This window comes from Micromys minutus (assembly GCF_963924665.1).
Source record: "Micromys minutus genome assembly, chromosome: 2".
Classification (NCBI taxonomy): Eukaryota; Metazoa; Chordata; class Mammalia; order Rodentia; family Muridae; genus Micromys; species Micromys minutus.
The window spans coordinates 55,498,326-55,510,586 of NC_137971.1; the positions used below are offsets into that span (position 1 = coordinate 55,498,326).

The 12,261-nt window shown below is 49.2% G+C and overlaps 1 protein-coding gene across 2 annotated transcripts in view; it reads right to left on the bottom strand.

Annotated features, from left to right (window-relative positions):
* SHANK2 (SH3 and multiple ankyrin repeat domains 2) overlaps positions 1-12,261 on the bottom strand; it is a gene marked incomplete at both ends in the record, with an annotated part of 372,055 nt that overhangs the window by 216,337 nt on the left and 143,457 nt on the right. For both annotated transcript variants that reach the window (XM_080911817.1, XM_080911816.1), the window contains 2 exons: positions 614-727; positions 6,200-6,369. In XM_080911817.1, the coding sequence (XP_080767943.1) occupies positions 614-727; positions 6,200-6,369 (284 nt within the window). The remainder of the gene's footprint in view (positions 1-613; positions 728-6,199; positions 6,370-12,261) is intronic.

Consider the following 12,261-nt stretch of genomic DNA (forward strand, 5'->3'; position numbering starts at 1 on the left):
TGGCTGCTTTTGGGGTGCACAGTCAACTCAGGAGTTCACATAAAGGAAACAGAACTCACGGGTAAACTCAGGTCACTAAGAAGTCCCTCTTGTCCAAGCCTCAGGTGTCTCTGCTTCTTACCCAGGCCATCTCATATAAGTGGCCATTGGCATCATAGTCAGATCAATGTTTCTTAAGGAGAAAGCTTTCAGCCAGGACAGGTTTGGGAAATAGCTTTAATGCATGGACTCAATGAACATTGTGTGGTGCTTCCTGGGGAGGGTCTGGAGAGCGCCACCCTATACTGAAAAGCCATCTGTGTTCTAATGCCCAATCAAAAGGTAGAAAAAAAGGCATTGAACTAGCCTCAGAGTCTCCTGAGAGTGACAAGGACACAAAATCCTAAAGCTTCTCCAGGTTTGCACCAGACACACAACAAGCTGCCCTTTAACAGAACCTGTGCTCTGGGTTGTCAAGTGGTCTTGATTTGAACAGAGTCTACTGGAACAGAACCAGCCAAGCCATTTGCAGTGATATAGAGAAGCCCTTCCACAGTGTGGCTACAGCCACAGCATTTGCCACACACTCCAGCTGAGCAGCCCCACCATGACATGACCTGTGAGGTCACCTTACCTGCCTGGCTGTCCCGGGGTTTACACTGCACCTCCTCCACACACTCAGCTGGGAACCACCCGATGTGGCCACGGGCGCTGCCTTCCCAGAAGCCACCCTCGCCGATGCTCAGAACTAGAGGTGACAGAAAGGAGAAAGGCATCATCAGTATGGGGATCGACAGGACCAAGCAAAAGGATCCCCAGCAACTTGACACCAGACCACAGGTAGAGGAAGCGAGGCATGCACTGTCAGCAGCTTGGCGGATGAGGCCCAGTGGCTTTCAGAGAACAGGAACAGGCAGCCCCAGTCCATGGACCCCTTCTACCTGATGGGTGATGGTGGAGAGTGGATAGTGTGTGTGTGTGTGTGTGTGTGTGTGTGTGTGTGTGTGTGTGTGTGTGTGTGTATACAGGCCCGTGCACACGTGCCAGAGGACAACTTTGGGTCTCATCCTCAGTGACACTATCTACCTTATCATGCTTTTAAAGGGTATTTATTTTTATCATATATATATATATATATATATATATATATATATATTTGTATGTATATATGTATGTGTGTGTGTGTGTGTGTGTGTAAGAATATCCCTGCAACTCATGCATGCCTGATGTCCACAGAGCCAGAATATGTATCAGATACCCCGAGACTGGAGTTACAGATGGTTTTAAATTGTCATGTGTGTGCTGGGAATTGGATCAAGTCCTGTAAAAGAGTGTCCTTAAACGCTGAGCCACCTCTCCAGCTCTGGGTATTTGGGTTTTTTGTTTGTTTGTTTTTGTTGTTTCAATAATTTATTTTTTATTCACTTTACATCCAGTCCCCCCTCCCACTTCCACCCTTAAAATCCCTATCCCCATTAACCTGTCTACTTCTCCTCAGAGAAGGGAGAACCCCCCATACCACCCCACCCTGGGACATCTCATCCCAACAGGAATAGGCATATCTTCTCCCACTGAGGTCCTTGTTTTTAAATTGTGCTGCTGAACATGAGCTAAAAACATAAGCCCAAAGACTTCAGGGGCTAGGGCAGGGTCCCGAGGACCTCACCATACACTGTAGCCCCATTAAAATAGAGGTTTCGGTTATGAAGTCAAAGCTGTGAAGACCTGTTCAAAATGGGATGTGTATTGTCTGAACATAGTTACATGAAGCCATTTGCTACCCTGTCCACACATCTCAATTTGTCTTTAAATTACTCAAGATCCTGGCACAAGTACTTGTGCACCATTATTCTGACCTCAAATAGCAGATAAAGATCTACCCAGCCTGTGGTTTTGAAAAGAACAGACAGCAAACTCTAGCTTTGTAAATTCTTGCCCATATAATCTGAGGAAATGACCCAAATAAAGGGACAAGCCACTTCCCGGCTGGCTGATACCATCATATCTGCTTGAAACAATTTCCTCAAAGCACGAACTGGTGGATGTTGTCCCTGCCCTTCACACAGCTCTGCTGAAGGGCAGTCGGCTTAGCTTCCCAGCTCTGGACCAGAGAAGGCCATCTTGGGGTGTAGTCCTGGGTGGAGGGGATGTGTGGTTCAGTGAGGCCCACAAGGACACCCCATGCCCATTCTTCAGAGCCTTCAAAGTGCCCAGCAATAAGTAAGATGGTCAGGTCAGGCTGGCATCCCCCTGTCCGGGATGTGCCACATATGAGATGGTTGTTCATCACTGTGTCTCACTTACCATTTGTCAGAGAGGAACACTATTTAGCTCATGGTACCACTGAGTCAACAGAGGCACACAAACGCCATCCCTGCTTGTGGGTATCCTGCCACACTGCCTGCTCTGGGGGATCCCTACATGTAGCTCTGCAATTGATTCCCCTAAAGCACACAGTCTGGGTGTGTCAACAGGATGAGGTCCCCAGGAAAAGCAAAAAGCTTGTGAATACAGACAGGTGCACAGAGAGGTGCCATCTGGTACTTTAGGATTTGCCAGTGCTCTCTGGAACGTTTTGATGACATGGGGACAAAGAAACAACAGGATGCCAATGTGAAAGTAGACATGTCTGTGTAAGAGTGGGTGTGCCTGAGAGGAAGTGTCTTATGGAAGTGGGTGTGTCTGTGTGGGAGTGTCTTATGGAAGTAGGTGTGTCTATGTGGGAGTGTCTTATGGAAGTGGGTGTGTCTATGTGGGAGTGTCTTATAGAAGTGGGTGTGTCTGTATGGGAGTGCGCACACACCTTGCCTAGTAAAGATGGAGTCAGGCTTGTCTCCCTTGTAAATCACTGCTTTAATTCAGAATAGCTAAGATTGTTCACCCTGTTTAAGGTGATGTGTAAAGAAGAGGGAGTCTCTTTCACATGTCAGAACAAGAAACTGCACTGGGCTAGGAGTATTGAGCTTGGGCAGAGGAGGCTCATCCAGGCCAGACCTGGGGGCAGAGAACAGACTTGGAAGGCAAGGAACAGTTGTCTCTAAAGGCCCTGGGAGAGTCAGGGAAGAGCCAGTACTCTGATGACTAGAAAGAGGACAGGGTGAAGACACTGCATGCCAGGCAACCCTCCTGAGAAGGGGCACACATAGCACCCAGAACCTTCTAGTTGGAAAAATCTTCTTAACCTGTCTCAGCACAGTACTGTCAGTCATTGATGGGAGCCAAGAGCTCCCTGCCTACTTTCTACAGGTCTAGTCTCACTAGCCAGGCAACAGCCACTACAGGAGACTCCCCTCTACAGATGTACAGGGGTGGAGTTTCCTCTCCCAGTCTTGGTGTGAAAACCAGCCAGCAGTCTGGAGGGAGAACCTGAACAATGTCACATCCTGGGCCATCCCATACATATGCCATCTTCATCTTGGATGCAGCCTGATGTTCAGCCACCCTGACCTGGACAGCCGGTGCTGCTGCCTTGAGGCTGCTGCCCAGGACTAGCAGTGGCTGCATCCAGCTGCCTCCCAGTGCGACTCTGGCAATGTTGAACAAGCTGGGGAAGTGCCAGAAGCATGTCTACTACAAGCTTTCTCCAAACACTGTCCATGCCTGGCAATGGCTCCAGCTGCTTATGAGAGAATGGCAGTTAGGGGCACAGTCTGGGGAGGACACGTTTGCTGGACAGAGGGTCCTGGGAGGTCTTCAGAACCTGGGTTCCACGGACCCTTCTGCCTCTGGCTTGACTATGCCACCTACACATATTCGGATTAAGAGTCACACAGTGACACTATCAGGTCAGACAGATGGAGGCCTCACCACTTCATCGAACAACGCCCTTCTGCAATCTGTAAAGTCAGGAGGTGCGAGGCAAGATGTACCTCCAGGGACCACAGCACTAATGTGAGCAGCAGCTATATAGAGCTATGGCTTTCTATGTGCCTGCTTTGTTAATAGGATTTGAAATGGACTCTGATCCAGGGAGGGCCACAATGTACGTGTGTGTGTGTGTGTGTGTGTGTGTGTGTGTGTGTGTGTGTGTGTGTGTGGCTTGTATTCATATAGATGTGTACCTGTGCAGCTGTGCATGCATGTGTGTCCCTGGTTGTGTGGCTGACATTGGGTGCCTTCTTCATTTATCTCTCGAATTACTTTTTGAGACAATGTAACCCAGAGTTCACCAATTCTACTAGACCAGCTGGCCAAGGGGCTTCAGAATCTGCCTGTCTCTGTTCTTCAAGAGCTGGGATTCCAGATGCTCACTGCTGCACCTGGCTTTTTACACAGGGACGGGGACCTGAACTCACTTCATGCTTGCTCAGCAAACACTTTATAGCTGGAGTCCCAGCCCTAGCAAGGATGTTATAAACACCGCCGAGGATGGGTCTTCGTGAGCACTGTAGCTGAAGCAGTCAAGAAGGAACCTGCCCAGCTGCCTGCCCATTACACTTGCTAAGTCTGTATCCTGTGTATCACTGCTGAGTCTGACATACCATGCACCTGTGGTAAGACTCACAGATATCACCTACTTGTATAGGAGAAGAGCCTGGCCCATGGCTGGATTATATTGCTGAAATTCAGAACCATATCTCATGTGAAGTTTTCAACTCCTGCATTAAACCCCACTTGTACAGTCCAAGTACCTTATGGGCATGGTGAACAACGATTCCACTAGACCCCAGTGGGGAGAACAGTTCCAAAGCCTGCTGCCAACAGTAACCGTCTGGAGGGGATAGACCTTGTGAAGGGGCAGTCAGACTCTGGGGGATACCCCCTTGCTTGAGGAACAGGATGGGAGCTTTATAAGAGTCCCTGTCCCCAAATCCTGCTCTATACTGGGCAGAGCACAGTCCCCGCCGATCAGCAGTGGAGGAAGGCATAGAGAAAACCCTTCAGCGAGAGAAGCTGGAAGGACTAGAAAGTTGAAACTGGAACCACAGATTTTGAGGGATGGTCTATGCCAGAGGAAAGGCTGATGTCCAGAACATAAACAAAAGGCAGTGGGTACGTGAACGAGGAAAGCATAGCGTGTCCTTCAGAGAGGAGACAAAAGCAATGGATGGAGCATAAACCCCCACACGTGCTTGCTGGTGAATGATCAGACAGGGATTTTTAAAGCGCTGTATATGCCAAGCCATGGCATTGGTGTTGTAAAACAGCACATGTTTCCAATGAATACAAGCCCCAGCAGAGTCCTAAGAAGGCGCCGCAATGAGAAAGAAGCAATTTAAAGCACACGCTCAGAAAGTGAGGGAAACATAATTTTTGAAATTATGAACCTCGCAGGAGGAACCTGATGGGGAAGGGGCTTTCCGAGGCAAGAGTAAGTGAACTTGAAAGAGAAACGAACAGGGCACCAGGGACTTGTTAGGGCAGAGGCGCGGAAGCCAGATGCCAGGGCTAGGAAAGGATGGGGCACACGCTCTCCCATAATCCCTGCTGAGTGCACAGAAAAGAAACAAAGGTGTCCCTTGCTGTGGGCTGGAAAAGGGCCAGATGGAGAGAGCAGGGTCAGAAGCCACCAGCTACCTGTGAAGAGCCATTATTTGACCTTGTGTCCGGTGGAGGGGCCTGGAGATGCGGAGCACATGAAGTGCCCTTCTTGCTCCACCCGTGAGATGTATCTTCAGTGTAGCTCCTGCAGCTCCCACCCACCCCTCCTCCAATGCCCTCTGCGATCCTGAGCCACGGGCTTTGAAGTCATTGTCTACCTCCTCTCTCCACACTGTCATTATCCCTGCTTCCCTAACATGCCTCACAGACTCCTCTCACCTACACGTGAGTGGCCGCTGGCTCCCTAGAACCTCTTGAAGAATATCAGACTTCTCAGCTGGTTCGCAAAAGCCCTCGTAATTTGCCTAGAGAATTTATTTCACCTGGTTGGTTTTCTCTTCTCATCAAACCCACCCCTATGCCGTGGGCTACCCCAAGCCAACTTTCTCATGGGGTTTTCTCTCTGGAAAGTAGCATAAGTCCCTGAGCCCCCAGTTTGGTTCATTTCTGTACTTCCCACAATGGACTTAGGAATGTGTGGGCATTTTCTATCCATGAAGGCTCAGCAATGGGGACACTGAATCAAAGGCACCAGTGAGAGTCACCGTGCCCTCTCAGGAGTCATGGGCCCTGCTGAACTGATGCTTCAGACTCTGCCCCTGCTCCAGAAGACTCGCCACGGTGTTTCATGGAGACAGAGAGGGCCTGCCTTTCCCAGAAGCAGAAGACAAAGACTGACCTTTGACCCTGTCGCCTCGGTGAAGGGGGATCTCGCCGTCAACTTGGGGTTGGTATGGCTTGATGGCGACGAAGAGTCTCCCGGGCACCGCACTATATAGCTTCCTCCTGGGCCCTGGGTACTCAAAGGTCGAGAGGGAGTCCTTGTTGGCACCAGGAGTGAAGGGCGACCTGAATCAGGCAACAGGAGAAGAGAGAAGAAAGTCACACTTTGCCAAACACGGCCAATATGGTCTACAAACACTGAGCTGAGATTGGCCTTTACTGGTACATGTGTAGCCAAACAGCAATGGCATAGGTAGATCAAGGGGCAGTGTCTGTGGCTGAAAAGACTCGAAAGGATCCAATGGCTGCACTGTTGGTCACATCCCCATGGAAGTAAGGCAGGGTCTCAAAGGGCCATTAGCACATCGTGTTCCTTGCAGCAGCATCCACAGCCACCATCCGTGCCATCACAGGGATGAACCCTGGAGACGTTAAGCTTGATGAAGGCAGTCGCACAAGGTCATAAGCTGAGTGATTCCATCCCTATATGGTCCCCACTATGAGATCCACAGAGACAGAAAGTAAGATGGAGTGTCAGTGGTTCACAGGGACAGAGTTTCAGTTGGGAAGATGGAGATGCAGGTGTAAACAGCTTCAGGACACTCAGCTCAGTGACCATCGATCTGGGCACACACAATGGTGACCAATAGGAAAGTTTATGAGTGTCTTGACTGTAACAATGAAAACAAATTGAGGCCTTGTCATCAGGGAAGCCCTTGTCAGGTTTTTCCAATTCACTGTGAGCATTCGTTATGCTGGTAAGGATACATGTGGAATCTTTCACCAAAGTGCTCATGATCATGGGCAGCCTGCTGGCCACTCCCAAGAGGACTTTGTGTCACTAATTTTGCACTGAATGTGTGTCCCAGGCCCACCTTCCCCCAACAGTGGAAAGCCTTAATCAAGACCAGTAAGGGAACATGTAGGGTAAAGGGCCTCACATGGGTCAATCTGCAGTGTCCTCATCATGAGGCATAGTGGAATTCCAATGGGTGATGGACTGATGTCACATGCTGGGATAAGTGGTCACCCAAGTCCTCATCAGGAACAACCTCAAGGGGACCTCCTGTCACTTCTCTTTTCAGAAAGGGAAGCTTCAGACACAACATGACCACATTTTTAAAACAAAACCAAAAAACATGCCAAGATGTCAGGACAACTTTGCAGAGCTTCCTGGCTAAGAAAGCAGCTTGCCCTCACAATTCTGGAACCTTCCAAGAGGGTACTGCCAAGGGAAAGGAGTGGGCACTTAAAGCATAGGAGAAGGTTCCGAAATGGGAATCATGTCTGAACCTAGACTAGAAGCCCAAATCCACAGCTCTGGTCTCTAAATTTATGTGCTGTGGCCTCTAGACCCATAGGGATTGGCCTCGAACTCTTTCCTGCAAAAAAATGAAGGAGTCACTTAACACACAAGGACCGATGGGAAACCAGCATGCAGGGGAATTTCTGGGCTGACAGGATGCTCTTTGATTAGGTAAGGTGAATTTTTGTCCTAGTTTCAGTTCTGTCACTGTATAAAATGCTCTGACAAGAAAGAAATACGGGGGAAGAAGGTTTATTTGGCTCACAATTCTAGGTCATAGTCTATTACTGAAGGGAAGCTAAGACAGGAACTTCAAACAGCTAGTCTCATCCCATCTAGTCAAGAGCTTAGAGAATTTAATAGAGCTAGCTAGCTTTCTCCTCTCTTATCCAGCCCAGGAGCGCAAGCCTGGAGAACACTGCCACCTGTGTCTCCCCACACACTTGGGGAGTTTGAAGAAATCTCTTACAAATAAGCCGACCCAGACCTACCTAGGCAATCCCTCACTGAGACTATCTTCCCAAGTGTTTTTTGTTCCATGTTGCCCACATGTGTATAGGTCCTGTGGCTTGTGGTGCTCTTACAGAACTGCAATAGTGTGCTCTCTTACATCTGACTGTAGTTCTTACTTTCCCTGGTCAATGGTGAGATGTGTTATCCAATACATCACTGGCCCGTAAGCTCTTACTTTTCTATCTGGCAAGACTGTGAGATCTGGCCACCAGACCCTGATTGGTGTCTTAGAGGAGCTCAGTCCACAGATGTAAAATTGGGGCTGTGGCATGCTATATTTAGACCCTCGTTTATAATGTTGGTGAGGATGGATGAGTACTACACAGGGCCTGCCTGGCCTCGAAGCTTGGATCTGCCCTTCATCCATGTAAAGCAAAGAGGAAATAAAAGGCTAAGCCTCCTGGCTTCTTCTAGCATGAAGGGAGGGCCTGAAAACATACCTGGGCTCTGTGGCCACTGGGGGAGGTGGAAGGCTGCTTGTAGCTGGAGCTAACAATGCACACCTATTATCTACACATCCCCCAAGGTTTTCTGAAGCATAACCAAGAATACGATTGGAACAGAGTTACAGAGACACAGGTGCCTGAGTGGGCCATGTGACCTCCAGGATGACAGCTGTAAGGTAGAGATAGAGGACAGAACACAGCCTCAGCATCATCTCTTTATATGGCATCCCTTGCCTTGCCAGCCACATCCTGGGTCTTCATAGATCCATCCTTCTATTTATTTTCCCACATATCCATCCATCCATCCATCCATCCATCCATCCACCCATCCATCCACTTACCAATATGTCCATTCACCATCCATTTCTGCCCATCTGTCTTGCCATTGCCAATGTATCTGTTCACTCATCAGCTCCCCTTGCTGCAAGGCTGAATACTATCTCTTCACTCACACACCCAAATTTCAAGAGACACTGTCTGAATCCCAGCTGACCCCTTAATGACCAGATACTAAACAAATCAGTGAATCTTTTAAAGTAGCAGTTTCCCCATCATGAGTGACCATAAGAACAAATCAATAGGAATCCACTCCACATAGTGCAGTGTCAATTGCAAAGCAGGTAACAAGCTAGTGCCTGAATGTTATTCCACACAGAAACCAATGTAAACATAATCTTGGGCCTCAGTTTTCTAGCCCACTCTACAGACAGCTAGCTCTGAGTCATCTGTAAGCCCAGAAGCCTCCAAGAAGGGGTAGGGGAATCACTGGTCATGATGCAGGGCACACACACAGTGAAGCTCGGTGGTGATGGGTGGTCCTGTCTGGGTACTGGAACATCTTCATAATCACTACTAACTAAAACTTCATGATGTGTCCCAAGGCAGCAGGTTAAACATTGAGCCCATTTTTTCAGATGAAAGAAGGGTTCCATGAGTAATGATCTGCCATGGGAGTCAGAGTCACTCTCTTATCCTGATGCTCTATCCTGTGGTATAGTAAAAACCAGTAAAGACTGTGCCTCAAGGGAAGGTGTTTTGTGAACTGTGCCCTCCTGCCCAAGGGCTATGCTCTCCTTATGGTGGTCTTGAGCAACAGCAGAGCCAAGGCCTCAGGAAAGGGGTAACCTCAGACACAGACCTGACAGGCTAAGCTATCACACAAAAGAGAATGGTTCAGTAGTTCCCTAGCCCTGGCATCTGTGTTCCCTTTATGTTCTGGCCAAGAGCAGCCAGATGGAGCACCAGTCGACTTGCTCTAGGCCAAGGGTTAGATTGCTGGAGATTCAGTGCCAGAAAGCCAATGTTCTGTTCTGTGGGGTGACTGGGAAGGATAAATTGGACCATTTCCCAGCTACCCTGTATGAACAGGAACTACCCACACACTGAACTTCCTCATTCATTCACTCTTTATCCATTGCTCATTCATTTATTCATAACTTCTCAGGTGGTCCATCCCAGGGCAGCACACACAGAAGATGGGAGAAGCTGCACAGGCTTCATAGTGAACTGGAGTGGACGCCAACCAGGCAAAATTTCTGCTGAGACCAAGGCGACAACAAAGTCAAAATCTGAGTGCACACAGGCCTATCTGAGCTGGGGTGAGAGTCATGCAGTTCAGATGAGGTCACAGAAGGTGTGTGAAGGAACACACAGCAAGGTAGAGCCTAGGGCACTGTGGCTGTGGCAGTAGGGTGAGACCCGAGTGGCATAAGGACAGAGACGGAACATTTGATAAGGAGGTGCACTGGTTGGTTATGGGAAGGTATGGGGGCAGGGCTGAAGTTAAGAGTAAAAAAATTCCAGATATGGCAGATGCCTGCTGAAATTAGTCTCTCCCTTGAAAAGGCCTGGGATAATGGAGGCTGTGAGAGCTCCTAGCTGGGGCTTGGGCATAGCCAATATCTTATCCAGCAATTGGGCCTTGAACTCTGGCTGCATTACCACCTATCACTGCTGTGCCTACAGACTCAACACATGCCATCCTGTTCTGTTCTGGCTATTTAAGACTTAGGGAAAGGAACACCAAACTAGCAATCACACAAGGCTTATGTCAGCACCTTTCTTTACCCTGCCCCCAGGGATAAGGACTCACCATCGTTCAAAAGGCCCATCACACTGGCACAGAAAAGACTGTTTAAGGTGGGGCATAGAATACAAGGTGCAATAATCCGCCTTCAGTGGGTAGATCCACTGTATCTTTGAGAGTGAAGAGAGTGAGGGGCCCATCCAACTCACAGGTAATACAATACCTCTACTGTGCTGACAATGGAGGACTACCTCCTTTGTCTGGATGGCCAGCAAACCCTTAATGGTTCCACATGGGTGGGTGAGGGTTCTGACCACATGCAAGGCCAACTCCAGAGCCCTCCAACCTGAAGGAATGGCTGCTCTGTAACTACTGCACACAGGGAGCTGTGACCTGCCAGAGTAGCCATAGACCACTGCGCTCTAAAGACTACATGAGGAGAAGGGGTATCTGGACCCGGATTCCACAAGTAGCCAGGGAGTACCTGCTTCTACAGAAATATCCTTCACTTGGTCCCACCTCCCCCAACCATAAACCTAGTAGTATTACCCACACTGTTCTGTTGGTGTCCTGGTGATGTGCTACCACACATTAAGTGTAGGTGACAAGCAGATGTCTAGGGAGATCTAGACTCAATATTAAAAGGCACACACACACACACACACACACACAAACACACACACACACACACAGACACACACACACACACACACCTCTCCCTCTTCTCCTACCTTCGTTAACCCAGCACAGGGAATAGGATAGAAACTAGGGGAGGGAGCCCTTTCCTCTCTTGCTGAGGTAAGCATATCTCGCTCCACCAAGTGCATGATTGGGTGTGTGGGTCCCCATGTTCCTGTAGACAGAGTGGGGGGGGAGGATGGGAGGGAGGGAGGGAGAGAGCATATGGATAGACACAGGGCAATCTAATCATCACCCTCAGATCCATGTCTGATACGCTGGGATGCACAGGCAAGGTGGTTACCCCAGAATCTACTAGAGTGTGCAGGGGAAATACTGGAGTGGCCTGTGCTCCCTGAAGTTCACAACACATACAGAATGTGCTCTGGTCTCTGGGGGATGGCCGATGATGCCGATGTTACCATCCTCACCTCAGGATCTGAAACCAAAGAGGGTGAGGTTGGAAAGGGCAGCATGTCTCAGATGGACACAGCTGGAGAGAGGCCTGTGACACCACTGTCTTCTAAGGATCTCCCCAGCCCCTCTGCTCCCTGGCAAAGCTAAAGTCACTTAGGACAAATGAGACAGTAGTGAAACATCCCCATGAGGAGTACAGCCAGATCAAGATCACCCTGTAATGTTGAAAAATCTTCCACATCTGGATAGCTGAGAGAGGCCCTGGGACAAGTGGATGCGCCAACTTCCTCCCAGTGTTCCCAGGGTAAATGCTCAAGTCTCACAGGAAGGTTTCAGGATTGTGACTCAGCTGTGCCTCTAGGTGCCACTAGAGGGTGCCACCTCTGGAGAGGTGAACAGAGACTCACACCTGCGCTATGTAGGCACAGGGCAGAGACTGCAGAACTCACTGCTTCCTACCCTTTCTGGGCCAGCCTGTGTTAGGCAGGGTAGGGCAGAAGAAAAATCGAAAAGGAGGCTGAGGAAGGTAAGACAGAAGACACTAGGAAAAGGAGAGTGGAAGTAACCCCCAGAGAAGCATTGCTATAGCAGGTCCACATCCCACCATCCCCCACCACCCCCTGACAAGGATT